The following is a 19677-nucleotide window of genomic DNA, read 5'->3' on the forward strand; positions in this document are numbered from 1 at the left end:
GAGAAAGTCACAGCTGGTTCTAATACGAAGAGGACTATTTTCCTTGGAATCTCCCCCAGCACTAGCGTGCTATAAAAACCTATTTGCAAACGACAGTAGGAGCTTTGGGCCTGAGGGCCTGTGGATTTGTAGCAATCAAAGTGAAAACTTCAGCTCGGAGGTATTGCTGTAACACTGCTACTGGCGGCTCTCGTGAGCGCCGCTAATGTGGACACTGAGCATGCGTTGTCTTGGCTCGGCTTCAGTGAGGATCCAGAGGTGAATGACCACCTGAGATGGCAGAGAAGGCAGGACGCACTGACATAGAAGGACAGACACCTTTCTGTGGGCAAGCACACTGCACCGTGTCACTGCGTATCCCTCCTGTCTCACACACCCAAGTAAGGACTCTGCAGCCTGCGCCAGGAGACCAGGCAGCCCCAGGAGACCCACAGCCCCAAACAGGGCCTCCCAGATCTCCCTCTCCATTTTTAACAAGAAGGCCCCCAGTGCAGGGAAGAGACACAGAGAAGATGTAGCCTCTGTGGCCTGGAACTAGCCCCAGGCTGTGGGCAGAGCAGACTCCAAGCTTCTGCTTAGGGACTCAGTTACAACAAGAGAGTTTGGATGACAAGAGTGTCATACGCAGAGGAAGAGGTGCCCAGTAGACCCTGGGACCCTACTCTCCCCCATGGACTTCCTGGCCTCTGTTTTCATGCTAGTCTGTCTCTCTCTCCTCAGAGACCATCCGGGTGGCTGAGGTAGTTTGCTGGTGACCCTCAGCAGCACAGTACTGCGTGAACCACGTGCATGAAAGCATTCAGATTTCTCTAACACGTCTCTCTCCTCTTCACACGCTACGCACGGGTGGGTTTGGCAGCGGGTCAGCCACGTGAGGGACTGCCCAACCATTAAGGCCTCTTTCGGAGGCACACACACACACACACACACACACACACACACACACACACACACTCCACGTACAAACACACATGTCACAGAGGGAGGCCCAGCTCCTCCACGAATAAATGAAAGCATATCTGCATGTTGAGGAAAAATCTTTAGCTCTGGTCTGAGCCAGCAGGAATGTGCGTCTGTTTCTCATCAGGACCAGGCCCCCGCGCCACCAGCGGCTGTGAGCCACGGACGTGGAACCTCTTCTGAAGACTGGCTCCACCGGGAGCTTCCTGGGGAGGGCAGTCGCTCGCAATGAGCGGCCCCCACTGTAGGCCTGGAGTTCCTTCTGCCCCAGACTTGGGATGGGGAAAAGTTGCAGCTTGCTGCTCCGTGGGCCCTCTCCTCACCTCTGAGGTGGTAGGTCACATGACCACCCCCCACCAGTGGCTCGGCCTCTGGGGCCGCAGGAGACAACAGCGCTGTTGACTGCTGCCATTTCCCTTGTCCCATTTTTCATTCATCCTAAGATTTCTCCTGGCTCGAGTGGGTGAGGCAGGCTCTGGGGCGTCTGAGTCTCAGAAGAAGCCGACAGACGTCCCGACAGAGGATGACAGCTCGAGATCCTTGTACTCAGCCCAGAAGCCGCTCTTGGCTGAAGTAGTAATTTCCTTCACTGTCCACCTTGCATGCAGGTCCAGGTGACCCAAGATGAGGCTCCAGGATGACCCCACGGTGGCTCGTTCAAGTGACTTGAAGCAGGTGAGCCAAGGACAAGGGCTAACGGAGAACTGATCTTCGTGTGGTGCTTCAGGACCCCATCCCCACCCCTCCCCAAGAGAGGCTGTGGATCCCCTGCTCATGGGCGCCCATCACGGCTCTGGAAACCAGGTTGTTTGTGCTGGATTCACGCCAGAGACGCTGCACACGTCTCATCAGGTGGTCGTGGGAGAGAATGGGAGGCTGTCGTCCATGGGCCACCAGTGTTTCCCGTGAGTCAGATGCCACAGAGGTGGGACGTAGGTCCCTGGCAGTGTGCTTTAACGGTTGCCTCCCAACAAGGTCTAGAAAGGTCCACCTGCCTGGACCCTAGGGCTGACCTCCAAGACTCTCCTGGGTGTCAAGGAGGGAGGCAGTTGTGGACAGGGGAGTGGACCTAGTCACATAAGAAGGCCAAACACACATTGAGGTTGTCGTGCTTCCAGCTCCCGGTTGCCTATAGACGGGCACTTGGCGACTTGACCAGTGCAGGATCTGGAATGGCTCCTCCCAAGTCCTCCCCATGGTGCTCCCCATCTGTAGCAGCTGAGTCCACAGCCCCGACAGTCATTGTCTCCTCTGGAGCCATGGTGCCAAAGGAAACGACCAGGAATAGGGCCCCCAAGGCAAATCCTCCTCACACACAGCGCTTCCCAGGAAAGCCTCCCAGTGAAGACCTAGTTCAGTCCACCCAGCCACCCTATCTGTCCTCTTGCCTAAGCCACGGGAGTCATAGGTACAGACAGGCATCAGGCTCCTTTCTGGCCAGGTCCCCAGACTGCTTTGTGGGATGGGAGGTCCTGCTAATAACAAGAAGGACGGTCGACATTGGCATTTAACGAAGCCAGAAGGAAGGGAGACCCATCCCTCTGACATTAGAAAGTTGACTATGTGAGATCAGCTGTGGGCCCCACCCTTCCTGAGGACTGTATCTCCCAGGAGCTGCTGAGGAGAGGGAAGCCACCCCCCCCCCAACCCCCGCCATCTGGGTTCTGCAGCTTACACTGAAATGTATTCTACAGGTATTAACTCGGCTGCAGGCACAAGCCCGTCTAGACAGCTCTGTGGGGGTAAGCCACGCTTCGGAAACGACCCCCACTCGGTGTCAGTCCAGCTGGCTCAACCGCGTTGTAAATCTAGAATTGGCAAGAACTCTGTAGAAGTCAGACCCTGAGAGGCACCTGGGGCAGAACCCTGTCCAGCCAGTTTCTGAGGATCACAGGTCTGGCCTGAACTAGGCACTGACATCGCTAAGAACAAAACTACGCCAGCCAGAAGGATCCCAGGTACGAGCTGCTCCATTCAAAGCGAGTATCTGTATGTGGAGGTTCCGTTCTAAACGACACTAGTCATTTTCAGAGCTTGCGATTTGCTTTTAAGGTGTATGACTGGAAGGTGAATTATGCTCAGACCGAGCTGCTCTGTTCACAGCACTGGGTTCTCAGCCAGGTCCCAAGGCCAATGCAAGCCTCCCATAACACAGCCTAGAAGATCTGTAAAACCCAGCCCCAACTACCCAGCATGACATGAAAGGCACGGTCCCAAACACAGCTGCCCAGTAAATGCCAGAGAATGTAATTTACCTGCCACACAGGGGCAGGGACTTGGAGCCCTGGCTGGACCTGGGCCAGCAATCCAGAGGCCAGGCAGGGAGTGGGTGTGGTGGCTGCTTTGGGGAGCCCTGTAGACTCTGCTGCTAGGACCTGTTTAAAACACCCTGGCCCCCTGCATTGGCTCAGCATCTGGCTGACCATCTCATTCTTCCTGTCATTTGAACGGTCGCCTGGGCAAAATGAGTGCAAGAAAGGCCTGCACGTTCACGAGGACATGAGTCCCAACAGTCTAAGTTGGACTCCCATGTTTCTACCTCCGGAGGTGCAAAGTGAACCAGGATTGGGGTTTGGGGTAGACCCTGTGCAGTCCTGGTTGTGCACTGGCTGCCACTTTCCACTCTGTCCTCTGCCTCCTTCTGCCTGGTTCTCTGAGACAGGGACAGCAACTCCACTCGAGAATCACCTCACTGCCACTCTGGGCAATGCAGCCTGTTTGATTGGGTGGATGGGGATGGAGACTTGAACGTTGTCATCCCAATGACACTGTTTTATGCTCAGGTCCTCACCTACAGAGCTCAATGTTTGGGGGGGCAGTGTCACATAGGTCAGCACGAAGGGAATGAAGACACAGTGTATGTCTCCTGCCATCAGCTGACCCCGAGGTGGCAAGCCTCTGCTTCCTGTCCAGGGGACCCTGTCACAGCACCACACTTGACACAGGTGTCCATCCCCGATGGACACATCTGGACCACACTCAAAGACAGAGGCCCCTGGTCATTGGATGGTCACTCAGCCCAGCTGAGGACTTCTTGGAGACAGAATGACCTGTCCCGCTGGCAGAGGAGCGATCCAAGAGTCAGATTCTGATGGCCCTTCTCTGAGGTTCCCCATACGTGCCTCCTCAATTGAGGTTATGTACCGCCCCTCACAGTGTCCGCAGAAACCCTAGGGCTATACATCTCAAGGCTGCCTGTGTCTGCGTTTCTCCTGTGGAGCTGAGAGCCTTGTAGGATGGGGGCCTCTTGTTTCCTACTAGTCAGGAAGTGGGACGTGTGCTCCACAGAAGCCCCAGGCGCTGGTCTGTCTCCTGCGCCAGAGGGTAGCAGGAGTGTGACGCAATGTCTCCGAGCTAGGCTGGCTGGGGGGCAGGGAAGGGGATCCAGTGTAGCAGAGCTCACTACCGTGCTATGGAATGGCGCACTGAAAACATCGCATTAGCAGAGCCGTGAGTTTATAATATAGAGTTTATTATGGAAAGCAAGCACATAAGGGATTAATGACGGTCTTTCGGGCCAGCTGTCAGAGACAAAGGATGCCCTCATGAAGAAGGTGGGCTGCTGGTTCCTGCTGTGACTGGTCCCTCACACCCAGCACAGCACAATGCTGGGTCTGTGTGGCCGTGGGAGATGTGTGTCATCGTGCATGCCCGACACTGTGTGCACCTGACAGCCACAGCATCCACTGTAGTCCAGCAACCTGTACACCCTGGCGCCTTGCGGGGCATGAAAGGACTGTCGCATGCGGGGGCTGGTGTGGTGAGCCCACTCCCGACAGAGTCTCAGGGCGGCTGAGGGGTTTGACCTGGAGTCGCCTCAAAGTTTGTGTCCCAGGTTGGGACTCACTGGGCCTCCAGGATTTCTCCTGCCAACTATGAACGACACCGTCAATAACATATGCTCAGTTGTGATGGGGAAGGCTCCTTCTCAGTCCCAATTCCTGTGCCCCTGCAGTGATGGTCTATGGACCAAGGTGCCTTATAGAGCACTCCTTTACTCTAGGCTTGAGACTAGTCGAATAGTTGAGACTAGCAAATAGCTTTCTGTTCCTATGGCAATACCAGGTTGAGGATGCCTCCCGATGCGGCCAGCAGGCTTTCATCTGTGAGCCACTGGGCGGGGTGTGTTTGTCTGATGCTCCACTCCTAGGCCTCACAGAGTTTCACCTCTGCACTTCTCCTTCAAGGTCAGGCTGGGAAGCTCTTTCTGGGCTGCTATACTTCTAAAACGTCTTACAGGCACTCTTCAAAGGCTGCCTGCTGTGTGTACAAGGTCCAGGTGAGAGCCAGGGTCTCTGTGGCTCAGATTTGAGGCCCTCTCCAGTGTGCTAAGGATCAAGTCTATACTGAGCACCTACTGGGCCTGGGGCTATATGTATAGACACACAGAAGGCTCCTGGGAGATCCCACCCTTTTCTGTCTGCCACAGGCACTTCTGAAGCCATCTACAGTGTGAGTCTAGAAGTAGCCAGTTCTGTCTAGCTGTCCCAGCTCCCTCTGCTGCCCTGCATCCAAGCTGGCTGGTAGACAACTGACTCCTACCACCTACATCCTAACCAGGAATTTGGGTGTATGTTTCACAAGCACCCACTGGATGGAATAGAGAGGAACAGCCAGAAGGTCCTCACGAGGACCCGTTCACGGCTTGGCCCCGAAGCTTAAGTCTGACCACCTAGGTGAGAAAGATAGGCAAGGCCAGTTCCCATCTGGATTAAGTGTCCATCTTCCTGAGAGGAATCTAATAAGCCTCAGCCACAGAGACTCACGCTGGCTCCCATAACCTCCCATCCGGGCTGGAATGTGGCTCAGCAGTTAAGAGTGCTTGCTTAGGGTACAGGACAGCCTAGGTTTGACTCCCAGAACAGGGAGCAGGGTGGAGAGTGACCCTCCTCTAAGTGTGGCAAGTGGAACAAGGTGGCTCTCTCCTGGAGTAATGTGGCTATGTCTTTTATTCCCTCTTGTGATGCCTGATAATACACAGGCCATGCGCCATGGCTTGAAGGAGCCTGAATGTGTCTACTGTGGACCAGAGCCATGCAGACTGCCCTGGTCTTCTTCGCCTGGGATCAGTCAAACATCCCGTGGAACTTCGTGCAGACAGACAGAACGGTTCCCATTTTAAGTGCAGCATTCAGGGGTATCGGCTCAAGGACCCACCAGCTATCAGCACCTCAGACACCCAACCATTTTATTTTTGGTGGGGAAATTATGACAACTCGCTAAAAAATAATAGTAATAAAATAAACAACTGAGCAACCTTGCCAGCCAAGTTCCACTGACGTCTGACACCTGTGCCTCCAATCCCCCAGCATCTGACACACGAACGAAGCATGGGTGCACGAAGAGAAACCACACAGTTGTGTAGATGGTGCTTTGGTTGGGTTTCTGTGTAAGCATCCTTGCCCAGCTCAGACCTAAGTCTGAAGAGGACCCCTGCCTACCAAGTGGGCAGCCCTCACTCACAGACGCATGCAAATACATCGTCCTCATACACGATACATGATAGAGCCCGTGTGACCAACGTGCGACCAGCAGGTTAATTCATTCCTACAGCCTAGGCTTCACCAGCTCTGAGACAGTAGGATCTGTGTAAGGATTTTGAGGCAGAGATGTGGGTATGCAGCCTGCTTTACCAGACATCTGGGTACCCATCAACGGCAGCCTGTACCTTACTTCCTAAGCTGTGTATACGGAGAAGATGGGAGGTACCCCTAAGACTCATGCTGAAGTACTAATCCCCAAGAGGACAATTGGAGTTGGGGCTTTTAGGTCTCGGTTAGGGTTGCTGGTGACTGTTTAGCCAGCCAATGGCATCTTGTCATTGTCATGGAGCAGGTGGTTAGCACCCTTATTGGTCCCCTTTCTTGTCCACAGTGAAAGCTGTCAGGCAGATGTGGACACTGAGTGACCCCAAGCCTTCCCGCGGTCTTCACGGGAAGTATGCTCAGTACAAGTGAGAATGTCTTCTGTCTGTGTCCTATTGCTCTACGCTTGCATTTTCAAGTAAACTCAAGTGTTGTGGCTTGAATTATTTTACCAGCTGTTCCCAGGGCTGGACAGAAGAGGTTTTGTCCAAAGCCTAAAGCTCCTATAAAACAGAAGTCGGATTGTCTTCATGGCAGAGCGACATGAAAGCCTAAGCTTCACGGTCAACCCAGATAGCCAGCGATGACAAGTCAGAGGCAAGAGAAGCCAGGGGCTAAGAACACATAGAGCCACACACCCAGGCCACAAAGGCTTCCCACATCTTCCCGCGAGTGTCCTCAGATCCTACAGGACGTGTGAGCCTGCGGGTGGAAGGGCACACCCGCCATTCAGTGTGCAGGGTGACTGTGCAGGTGTGTGGTTCTCAGCTTCCCCGGTACTTGGGAGCAGAACGACTGTCTCCTGGGTAGCTTAGACCTGGAGCATCTACAAAGCGATGTGTTTGGTGCAGCGGGAGGACTCTGTGGAGGTATGCTCTGGCAGAATACAAAATCCTGAAGGGCAAAAGCTTAGCCTGCTGGGGGCTCAGGCCTTCTATACAGGACCTCGCTAGGTCTTTTCATCGGTCGGCGGGCAGCTGAGATTTGGGAATATCCCCTTTCCAGAAGTATCAAAGCGAGCACAGAGGTCAGTCACGCCACAAGGTCCTAACTACCCACGATGAAGCAGGCCCTGACCCAGAGAAGGAAGGGAATGGCCTTGCTGCCTGTGCACGTTAGCCCACAGCCCAAACAAACCAGCTGGGACACATCCAGATGGAGAGCGATAAACATTTACTCTTGACGGCATCGGGTGGCACCGAAGGCCGTACACGCCGACGACACCATCAGCGACGTCCTATCCACTGGCTGCTGAAGCTGGTCTTTGTGGTTTGTCTGGAGCTCTCCCTCCAGCAGCTGGGACTCTGGGGCTGCCATAGTACATGGGACAGAGCTGGGTGGGGCAGTCAGGGACCTGAAAGCACTCTCCAGGTGGCAGCGTGTGGCATGTGTCCTATTGGCAGATCACAGGCAGAGCTATCTACTCCTGCCCACCCTCCTGCCCATGCTTGCCTCCTCAGAGCTCAGCCTCCTTGGGTGTTCTGCTCACTCTGACTCATACTTCTGTTTGTTTTTGGTGGCACATGGCCCTTAGATTTCTAAACAAAACTACCTTCCTGCCCTTCATCCTAATGGCCTATTGTGTTCTGTGATCCCTCCACAAGGCAGCCCTCGGCCTCCCTCTCAGGCCCTTGTAAATGGCAGGTTTTCTATCCTGTGGTTCCTCAGCCTGGCCCAAACATTGCGGCCACAGCTGTCCTCTGCGGGCACTCCAGGTGCCACATGGTTGGTTTTCTCTCTCTTGTCAATCATCTCCCAGGCAACCTTCTACCCTTCATCTCCCTCCTTATGTGAAACACACAGTGTGTGCACACACATGGGTACATCATATGCTTCACAGGTTTGCGTCTCTCAGCGCCAGAAATGGTTTCTACTGATGCCTAGTCTTCCTCATGGTGCAGAGGGCAAGCGTTACAGACTCCCTCCTCCCTAGAGATGGATTTGAGAGTTTAAGGGGCCAGGACTCCTTGATCCAGAGGTCTAGGTAGTCCTTGGCCATCCTCTGGAATGTCTACTGACCGGCGTCATTTGAACATGGGGGCACACAGCTACAATGGCCATTGGTTGTTGAGGTCATTGGAAGCTGAAGGCGGATACCGTCTGCAGCTCCAGGAGCCAGAGACAGCTCTCCTTGGCCCAACCTGACCTCTGCTCTCTCCAGGAGGACTCCATTAGCTTTTGGGAAGAAAATCCAGAAGCAGGGTCCCTAGAATTAACACCACTTTTCATGTCACATGACATGCCACATCGAGATCCTGCTGTTTGAAGCCTTTATGGGCTCTCTGAGGAAGGAAAGGCTCAGGTTGAATGGCGGCAAGTGGGAGAAACTGCCCTGACTTTAATCCCAACAGACCACTATGTTCCGTGATCTCTCCATACAATGCCCTTGGGTGGGGCAGCCCTCAGGCCCTGTCTCTCCCGCCCCAGGCTTCTCATAGAATAGGTAAGGGTGCTCAGGCAGACAGCCATAGGCTCTGCACAATATTGCAATACCATCATGGTCTCTGGACGCAGGCAGTTACAAGTAGAGGCCTGGTCTTTTCAGTAGAGTTGTGGTCAGGGCAGTGACTGAGCTTCAGAGCCCATGATGCCCAGGGATCCATTATAAGATAGAGGCTTTGCTTCTATGCAGGGCCCAGGTCTTCTGCTCAAGTCTACACAAGTCTCTGGGATTCCAGATTCTAGTGGTTCAACCTCTCATTTCTCTGAGATGGAAATGTATCTTAGATACACTTGCTAAGGATCAGGAAGGGTTCAAGAACCCTTCCTTATTCTCCAAATCCCTCATTCATGGCTCCATCCCATAGTCCACGGAAAGAAGTGCGTCTGGGGAGGGGGGGTGTGTTAGAGGCTCATGGACTCCTGGCCTTGGGGCTGACCTGTCCTTGTGGGCCTTGTCTACTCAGGGGGTTGCTTGACTGACATTGGTCCCACTGAACCTTCCTGTCCTGCAGTCATGTACTGGTCTCTGTCACCAGGTAAGCCTCTGTTGTCACATAGGTACCCAGTGCTAGGGGTGGGGCCAGGGGTGGGGGTAGGTGTTCCTGGACTCAGGAAGGCCAGGGGACTCCCAACTAGCTAAAACAGGTTCAGACAAACTGACAGAATCTCAGAATCCTACAGTTTATTGTGATTTGTTTTCTCATTGTACAGAAACACTGACTTCAGGGTGTGTTTTTACAATAAATCGAGTCTCTTCTCTTTTTAAGGACCCCTGCACCTGTGAGCAGTACCAGTTCCAGCTGCAAATGACAGGGGGCAAGAGCTAGTCTGAGGAACCCACACAGGAGACATCCCCGTACCCATTCACTGTTCTGGAATTATAATTGACATGTTGGAATCAGGGCTCTGACCTAGACATTCCTGGCATAACTCTCATCTCATGATGATGTCCGTCCCAGCCCCCACAGCTCAGTGAGGAAGATACTACAGTCTTGAGTCTCGGGAAGCCAGGGAGGCCCTCCCTGGCTGGGTCTGGGCACTCTGAAGTCTCTTCTCAGTTTGCAGGTGCTTTTAGCATCTGTGCCTGATGACTATCCCAGAGACCCACAGGGCCCGCTGCAGGGTTTCCAGTGAGATGTGTACCGTCTGTTCACGTTGCCTTTCATTCAAGTGGAAACTTTCCCTGTTAGACACACACCAGGAGGAGGGAAGGAGGCCAAGCTGCCCTTCCAGGGTCACCACAGACCACGAGTCAAAGACACCAGTACCCAGGGGAACACAGGGGTCCCAACCACTTGCCCTATTCTCCTGCCACCTGACCACCATCACAGTTAGCTGAGAGTAAGAAAGAAGGATGGCCTAAGGTGGTCAACCAGGTGACAGGACACAGCTACGGTGACAACGGAGTACATAAAACCGGCATCTCTCCTGCCTTATACACAGCAGAATAACTTGAACACTTGGCTTCCAATGCCCTGAAACTTGGATAAGGGACAGTTTTGTGCAAGAACGGGGCCCTTTCACAAGGGTAAGGGAGAAGAGGAGTCTGATGCAGCTCTCCATTGTATATATCTATAGATAAAAATGAACTTCACAGGAAGGGTTTAAAAGGATTTATTCCTACTTTCTCAAACACAGCATAATTGATAACCCTAAGAACCTGGGTCCATGGTGGTCATAATATGTGAAATACAAGTATATCTAAAACCCACTTAACAATACAGAAAGACTCAGGAGGGAGTCTTGTAACTTTACAGCCAGTGTCTAAGGAGAAAAACTGAAGGATCATGGAGCTAGATAAATTGAGAGCCACTCGTGTGCCCTGGAAAGCCTCCAGGACTAAAAGACAGTGATCTGAGAACACGGGAGCTAGGAATACAGCCACTCGTCAAGCATCAGTGTTCTCAGAGATACAGGCCAGAGCAACAGAAGCCACGGAGCACGGAGGGAGAGCACCAGACAGAACACGGGACACGGGAGCGGGCGTTCTCCATCTGCATGTTTATTTATTTTAAGAAACAACAACAACAACACATGTTGGTAGCCAGCCAGGCATCAGGCAGTGAATAATGCTGGGATTCAACCCTACGGTGGCCAAGGTCCCTCCGAAGGAGCTCACAGTCTAATGGTGGGGAAACGCGGTTGGTTCCCCGGGACCACGCTGGTGGCCGGCAGCCATCTTGGAGTTGGAGGCAAGAGTCAGGGCACCAGGATGAAAGGGCTGAAGAGGGGTCAGGCCCAAATGCGTGAACCCGGAAGGGCTGAGGGAGACCTGCGTCGCACATAAGCATGATGGGAGGTTCCAGCAAGAGGCTATGTGGACTGTGGGAGGCAGACTGGTGCAAACAACTGTGGAGCGGCTGGCATGCTTGCACTGCATCGCCGAGGGAGGGCAGCGTGGGAGGCAGTGGCATACGCAGCCACCAGGCCCTGGGGCCTCACAGGACGCCTGCACCACAACCCCTCCGACACAGTGCTCTTTACGAAAACTGAGCGCCCTATGAAACCTTCATCAAGGACTCAAATGTGCATACAACAACCGGAAATTGCTCTTCACAATATTTCCACATTGTTTTAGGAAATGTTTTTTTTTTTTCCTTTACGAAGTTTAGACCTTATAAAAATCTTAGATCAACCATGCTTGAAGTACAGGGAGGATACGATCAATGCACTTGCAAAAAAAAAAAAAAAAAAAAAAAAAAAACCCAAATATTTGTAAGAAAGATTGTATATTATTTCACGACTTGTGAAATAAAACTCCAGAACAGAAGCAGGATAGGGGGATGGGCAGCTGTTCTGGGGTCACCCACAGCACTGACGGTTGCTTATACTGATGCCCTTGTATGAGAATGTAACCAAATTATTGTCCCAGTTTTGAAGGGCATTTCTAGGGCCTTCCTGATAAGATAGTTGGTTTCAGAATTTTAATACCAATTTTCTTTGCTGCCTAACCTGTTGCAAATGCCTTTAAACTTAAAAGGAAAAAAAACCAAAAACCTCTCAAACCTTACAAAACAAAAACAAACCAAAAGAGTAACAACAACAAAAACCCACTTGATTTCACTAAGATAGCAATGTGGCTGCTTTCACGAGTGTTTATTGTACAATTTCCCTCTTAAGTTATATGAGTATCTTAAGTTTTTAAGGGAAAAAAAAAGCAGCGATTTAAAAAGGTTGTTGACATAGCCGAGCTTACCGAAAATACAATAGAACTCAGGATAACAACCCACTCTGCTCTCCGTGCACACATCCTGCCACAGGAGAATGGCCTGTGCCACACAGGAAACCCTGGATGCCCAAGACACACCTTTCTACAAGCTTCGGGTGGGGGAGGTTGTGCAGTTACAAAAGGTATTTTCTTAAATAAAACACCCTAGAAAGTTGAAAAGGTGAGCTGATCATTTCTGAATGAAGAAGTCGTTCCCCAAATGAGTAAAACTAGAGCAGAAGAACTTCCCATCTGAGAGTCTCAGGTCACCAGGGGATGGCATTATTCAGTGGAGACACACAGCATGCTGTGTGGAACCATCACCATGAGGACAAAGCCATGTATGTTCCCCAATGACCACGGCAGGCTTCTTTTTGAAGCTACTTATAAAACTGCTCTAACAAATACTTTTGTTCTAGCCCAAAGACTCACAGAGGTTAGATATAGACCCAGACCACATCAGCCCCTGAGTGCGGGCAGAGCTGCTCCGCTGCCCGCCCGCGTCTTTGCAAAAGGCTAGCAAGCGATTACCCCAGCATGCACCAGTCACAGGAAAACACACCCAGCTTCGCTCCCTTCTCTTTGAGGGGGTGGGCGACTTGGTCTTGTGAATAGGGCTATCACGTGGTGTGAAGGAGCCACACTGTTGCGTTTTTTTGTTTTGTTTTGTTTTGTTTTGTTTTATAACAACATCCGGCTCAGTAAAAGCCTCCTCTCCGCTCACTTTCAGAGCTTAAGGTTAGAAAGACAGAGTTACCATTGGCAGGAAGGTACGTGAAATGCTGGTACTGGCTTCTCTTCCGCTTCCCGTTGCAGACATAGAAGCTGACTTGGACCGGGCTGGTTATTCTCTGGTTGCGGAAAGGTGGTATCTCCAGCACCAGGGAATTCTGGTGGGAAAACAGCAAAGAAGAAGCAGTCAGGACCTCACAGACCAGGGATGCTTTGTCCCGAGGTAGCACTGTCCACTCAAACAGCTGTCTCTGGCCAACCGAGAGGGCCTCGGATGGTGACTTCTGTGTGTGACCTGCTCACGTGTCTGATCAGGAATTGGCTGTAGGTAGTGTGCGCTCGCTCCTCAGGGAGGGGACACACTGAATTCTCATGTGGCTAGAGGCTGGGAGACCCTCGTGGTGGAACTAATGCAAAAGGAGAGAACCTTAACGGGCATAGAGTGGAGCTGCCTCACAGCTACTGACCAAGCAGACTTCAAGGCCGACTCCTGCCCCAACATCTAAGGCCCCATGACCTTTAGACAAAAAAACTGCATTCAACCTACTTATAGTAGGCACTTCTTAGTTACACACGGTGGAATTCCTTGCGGACAGTGTCCAGTGCAGCACTGTGACAATGGTCATGGTGTCCCACCAGAATTCCTAATTTCCTCATCATGAAGACAAAACAGATCTCAGCTCAGGGCAGTGGAGCAGTTGAGAACAGATAGAACAGGGCAGTTTGAGGTGACCGCTGTCCCCGCCCCTCTTTTTTTTAAACAGAAACATGTAAGTTTATTTATTTATTTTTACATGCTCTTTCAAGGGCAAACGAAAATGCAAGCTGCGATTACTTGGAACTGAGTGGGAACACCCAAGTGAGGACTGTGCCCGCCCCCAGCATGGTGTAGCCACCAGGATGGAGGTCAGAACTTCTGAACGCTAGGTCTGATTTCTGCTGGGGATTTCAAATCCATAAGGTTCTTCATCCTGTTTCTTTCATCGTGTGATTTTAGTTTAACAGGCCGGGGGGAGGAATGTGTCAGAAAATCCATGGTGCCATTTCTTTTGTTAAAGTAATTAACCGTAGCGTGTTATAGTGGTTGTAAATCAATGGTAACAAACTTTATTGAGTTATGTTAATAATAAGGCCCCAGCATTAGAAACAGAAACAGAAACCAGAAGAACCTCAACTCCAGCCTCTTTTATTACAGAGAGCCTGGCGCTGACACCAGCACCAGGGCAAGACTAGCTTAGGTACCCTCTGGGCTCTGTCCCCTGGGCTCAGTCCCCTGGGCTCCATCCCTCAGGACACGCCTGCTGCAGCTGTCGCTCCTACCTTCACTGTTGGAAGAGACAAGGGTGGAGGAGGGGCAGGGAAAGGGTGGATGATAGAGCCTACAGCCCACCTTGGCAGGAAGCAGCCCAAAAACTGTAGTAACTCAGGCCTGGGCTGTGTCCAGCTTTGAGTAGTCTGCCTGTAACGCTTGAGTTCAGTCAGGTGAAGGGTGTGGTGGTCTTTAGGACACTGAAGGGGACTGCAGATGGCCCTGCTGCCTATGCACAGCGCGGCACCCAATGGTAGCAGCTAAGATTACCGAGTCTAAAAAAGAAATGGTTCTTCAGAAGGAAGAGAGGGAAAGACACAGCAACATCTTGTCGATGTTTAGGCTAAAGGGGAGAAAAAAGCCTCTGAGGCCAGTGGAGGGAACACAGAAAGGGCCAGAGGGATAGGCTGCCCCTGGCTTGTTTGCTTATCCCATGTGACCAAAGGGGGTCAATGTCTTGATATGGACACGGGTCAATGCACTCCAGCGCCGTGCACGGACAGATCCTATGACGAGCACACCTCTTCCACAGGAACTCTGCTCTAAAGCACAGGGAAGGGAGCCTGAGGGAGAGTGAGCGAGATCAAATGTTGGGAGCTTGCTTACAGTTGTCAGAGACAGTGAAGGCTGCAGCCAGCACAGGCCTTGGGAAACCCACTGCCTCAAGTTCATATTCTTAGGTGGGGGCAACGCATAGCCACGTACACAGCAGGAAGCCATCTTTAAAATATCTATAAATGCAGTGTGTGTGCAGGCATGTTTCTGTGTGTGCCCCTATGTGCTGTGTGTGTGCACATGCATGCTCATGCGTGAACATGCATGCACATGTACAAGTCTGTATATGTCACCGCCTTCAATAGTTCCTTAAGGACAACTTGGTTGAAGTCAAGATACAAGACTGGGGCAGACTCTTCAGTGGGAGGGAGGGAGCTAGGCCTAATGTTTCATCTCAATGAACAGGTGTCACTCTGGCCAGGGGGACCTTTCCCCTGACCAGTACTTGTAAAGGTTTCTTGAGAATGGCTCAATGCCTGAGAGGAACTGAAGCAGGAGAACATTGTTTTCATCATAACAGACTCACCTAGAGAACAACAAGGCAGCCTGTGCCTGCTGCCAGTAAGGCAGACACCCTGGTGCCTGCTATGCTGATGGGAGCCATGACGGCCTGTCTACTCTGTGAACCCCATTACCATCATGCCCTGGTATGTGATTCTTGCTGCCCAGTGTTCACAGGAAAAGCCCTTTACTCATATTTGCCTGAGGTCTCTGAATCATTTAGGTCCCACATCATACACTAGGAGCTCTCCAAAGGCCCCCAGACTATTGGAAAGAGGTCCGTGGAATGAGTTACAGAGTTAGGGAGGGTTTTGGATATCTTCTAAAATCTGCTCACTGGATTTTGTTAAGTTCGTCTGAGACTAGACAACAGATCTCACGCAGGACTCAGTGATAGTCATCTGATTTGTTTGAACGTGCAACTGCTTTAGCCGTGCATTGCCTAGTGTCCAACTAAAAAACACACTGTTGGGGTAGGGGATATAGTTCAGTGGCAGAGCGTTTGCCCAGCCTGTGTGGTCCTCAGTTCAACTCCCAGCACCGTAAAAGCCTAGCAAACAAGTGAGCAAACTGTAGGGATGGTGAGGGCAGACTGGAGTCAGCAAAGAGAACCCGACTCCACATTGTCTCCAATAGACACTTTAGATGACGAGACCAGACCAACGGTCAGAAACCTGCCACGGCCGAAAACATAGCAAGCAGAAGTATTTGAGGCAAAATTGGCCAACCACAAACAATAGTGACTGAAGGTGAAGGTGAAGGGAGTAGGGGCAGGGGCAGGTGCATGTGCATGCAGGAGGGAGGCAGACTAATTATGTCACCCACAGGCGATGCCATGCATCCACCACCGCTCGTCGGCAAACCCAACCAGCAGATCTAAGCTATCCGGTTCGGTCTGCCCTTTGGTCCACGTCAAGCTCAAAACAAGAGTGCAAGGCAGTTGAGGCGTTCTCTGGAGAGGGTGGTGGCAAGTCACACAGGCAGGGTGGCATGTCCAGACAGGTGCTGGGTGTCCGTGAATGGAGCTCGGAACGCTAAGATTTCCCAGGGGTAGCCGCTCAAATGGGGCCACATCATTAGTGAGAGGAGACAGAACCTGGTACCTTTAAAGAGCAAAGCACACCCAGAATACAGAGGCCTCACGCTCTGTCCGGCTTCTGTCCTAGTGGTCATTGTTATTGCCTTAATTCTATCCTAATAGCACTTGTCTGGGCAAGGGATTTGCAGTTGTGTTCTCATACTGCCTCTGCCTTTTTGTTTTAAAGCGTTGTTTTGTCTTGACAAACAGGAGCCCCAGACTGCCCCTCCCCCGTCATCCCTGCTGCAGGATTCTAAGTACTTACTGGCTTGCACAGGTCTCGGTCAGTTTTCGCTTCCATCTCCCAGACATGGTGGCCATCTGGAACAAAAGGCATGAAGAAATCCGTCACTTTGTTTGGGGGGTAGTATGTCTTCAAAAACGTTCCAGGTGACCCAGAAACCGGGGGTCAGGGAGGAGAGAGTGGGAAGAAGCAGTGCTCTGGGTCCCCTAGATATTCCGCCCACACAGGGGATGGCATGTGCGGACCTGCTCTAGAGTACTGGACCTGTGGATTTAGTGAAGTCCAGAGACTACGTCCAGTGTACCTTTTTTACTAGGAGGGGCCACACAGTAGAGAGTGTCTCTAATGGTCCACCCCTGTGCCCATGCTTACACTCATCTCCTTGGCTACAACACACATCAGGGAAGGCTTCCTAGACCTCAGTGTCTTCTAAGGGACAGAAAAGCAGAGAGAGGCAGGGAGACACCTCCCACCCCCCCACCCCCAAAACCCCCCAGCAATACACAACATGTGCTGTGCTTAGAGCGCAGCTTGGCTCTACCACTCGGTAAATCCCACCAGCCTCCCGTGTGTTTTGGGAGAAGTCAGAGCAATGCCCCAGCCTCTGCCCAGAGGAAACGGCTGAGGAGATAAGAGAAGCCTTTCTTTGGCCGTTTCATGCCACATCAGGACCTAGAAATGCAAAACACGTGGTATTTTTAACCTTAGCCCAGTGGCTGTTTGCATGTTAAAAAAATATATTAAAAGGCTCTCATAGGTGCAGTGAAAGAACTTATTGTTCTCAGCTGGCAATGAGGTGTGGACCTAGTGATTAGAGGAAGGGTGTCTGCCACTCACGGACTCTGAGTCCCCAGTCCTGCTGACAGGCTCATGACCTGGGGACAGCTGGGTGGCCACTGGGTTGACAGCTATCCATCCCCGTGTTTATCTCCTCCAGAATGAAGTCAGTTCCTGAGATGAGCCGTTTCAGGCACACACTTAGTTTCTGCTTACACTCCATTTGTCTGTCACTAACCCTACATTACTGATAAACCAAACACCAGCTCCTTCCCTCGGTGCTGGACAGGGTGGTGGGTGGAGGGTGGAGGCCCAGGGTGGAAATGTGAGTCACCAGTGGCTCCAAGAGCCACCCAGCCTCACCAGGCCACACCAGCTTCCAAGACACCCGGGGCCTTGAGCAAACGCCATCAGATGAGCCCACGAAGGTTCTAACTCATCCTTCCTACCCATGCCCCTCAGGGAAGACAAGACACCCCTAGAGCACTGCAATGTCAGAAACAGTGAACCCCTAAGCCTTGGCAGCTTAGGGATGTCAGCCAAGAAATGCCCTCAACCTCAGCCACATGTGCCAACGATAGCCGCAAGGGCCAAAGCAGAAGTACCCACATAGGTTCTCTAACCATGCTCTGGATGTGTAGTCCAGCTGCGCGCTCTCCTAGACTTGCCCTCCATAAGGGTGAGGTGGTATATTTGTGCTGCCTTTACTACAGCTTTAAAGTCTCCCAGAACGAGCTACTCTCTGCCCCTCGCCCCCGGGGAATATATGGTTTCTTGTCCTGTACATAGGTGGGCCGACGGTGGTGTGGCCCCTGTCATCCTGAAAGCTCCTGCCAAGACTATGAAACCACGTGGAGAAGGTGCAACCTTTGTATCTAGGTAGGAGAGACAGCAGCAGGTATGGCTGGAGGGGGAAGAAGGAGACCGAGGCTTTCTGTGAAGGGAAGAGTTTGTTCAGCGGCCCTGTCAACTCTGAGAATGGAAGGGAAGTTCAAATCCCCAAGGAGGGGATCTGTATGTTCAAATCATGGGTCAAAAGTTAGGGAAATGTAGGCATACGGGTGGATTGGGCACTGAGGCAGGCATAGAAATGAAAAGGGTTTCTCCTTCCCCTGTCACAGCAGAGTGGCTGAGAAGGTGCCATTGTGAGCTACTGTGCTGACACTGGCCAGCTCCCATCCAGCCAAGCACCAACAGACAAGATGGAGGGCCCCATCCCTGTCTTCTATGTTGCACCAAGACAGATCACCCATCGGATTCTGTTTCCTCTTAAAATATGGTCCCTTGGGGCCACTGAGATCTGTGCTGCAGTCAACCATCTTATCCCAAAGCACCGGTCCCATCCAGACATGGGTTCTCCATCTGCAATTGCTGCACAGACCAAACAGTGAATGTTCCACTCTTCACGCTGTGACGGTAGCTGAGTGGACTTCTGCATATGCATAGCAGGCTGCTTCTGGCAGGAGTCCAGGAGATGGTCCTTTATACCCCTTGAGAGAATCAGCCACGAGGGGTGCCCTAGACCATCGGATGAGTCCACAGATCCCTCAGCTATGACACCCCTCCTCCCTGCTCAGAGGCAAGTTAACCAAGGGCTGTTCAGAATTCAACCTCTACCAGGCAGGGAGCCAGCCGGCCATCCTGAAAGGGCCTTTGTGTCCCATCTTATCAGGAGCTCCCTACGCTCCCAGTAGGAAACTGTGCTCCAGTTCAGAAGTAAAAATATTCCAAACCATTAGGGAATTCCCTTCAGTGTGAGTCATCAGAAAGGCTTCCCCACCACACCCGCCCTAGGTTTCCACACGGCCAGCCTGCAGGTCTGAAGCCGCTCCACTGGCTGCAGGACTCGCCTGCCACCTCAGGCCCGCGGGCCGGTCGCACGCCAGGGTAGGTAGGGGCTGAGCCACTGTTTCCACATGTGGAAGCGACTCAAGTTTATTCAGGAGTGGAGAAGTCTCCTGAGATGTTTTGCCTCCTCCTTGGGGTGGGGCAGGAGGCTTCCTCCTTCTAGCCCTGTGTCTGTATCCCATCAGCCTCCAGGGAGGGGCAGGTCCAGACACCATCATTGTAAAACACTGGGATGGATCGGTTATGGGACTGGGCGAACACAGCAATGGTTCTGCAGGGCCGGACTGCACAGGGGCTTTGAGTGCCGTCAGCCTGGGAAGCCTGTGGGTTCTCTAACCCTTGGTGCCCTAGAGGCCTGCTTCTCCCAGGTTAGGAGAACAGCTTTGCTCAGCAGAACCCAAGGTAAAAAAAGACACTCCCCTCCGCCCCCAGCATTTC

The 19677-nt window shown here is 52.1% G+C and overlaps 1 protein-coding gene across 6 annotated transcripts in view; it reads right to left on the bottom strand.

Annotated features, from left to right (window-relative positions):
- Positions 1 to 19677, bottom strand: part of Nfatc1 (nuclear factor of activated T-cells 1) — a 109772-nt gene that overhangs the window by 31037 nt on the left and 59058 nt on the right. For all 6 annotated transcript variants that reach the window (NM_001244933.2, NM_001415721.1, XM_087591993.1 and 3 more), the window contains 2 exon segments: positions 12953 to 13085; positions 16636 to 16691. In NM_001244933.2, coding sequence (NP_001231862.2) covers positions 12953 to 13085; positions 16636 to 16691 — 189 coding nt within the window.

The sequence above is a fragment of the Rattus norvegicus genome, chromosome 18, assembly GCF_021556685.1.
Source record: "Rattus norvegicus strain SHRSP/BbbUtx chromosome 18, alternate assembly SHRSP_T2T, whole genome shotgun sequence".
Taxonomy (NCBI): Eukaryota; Metazoa; Chordata; class Mammalia; order Rodentia; family Muridae; genus Rattus; species Rattus norvegicus.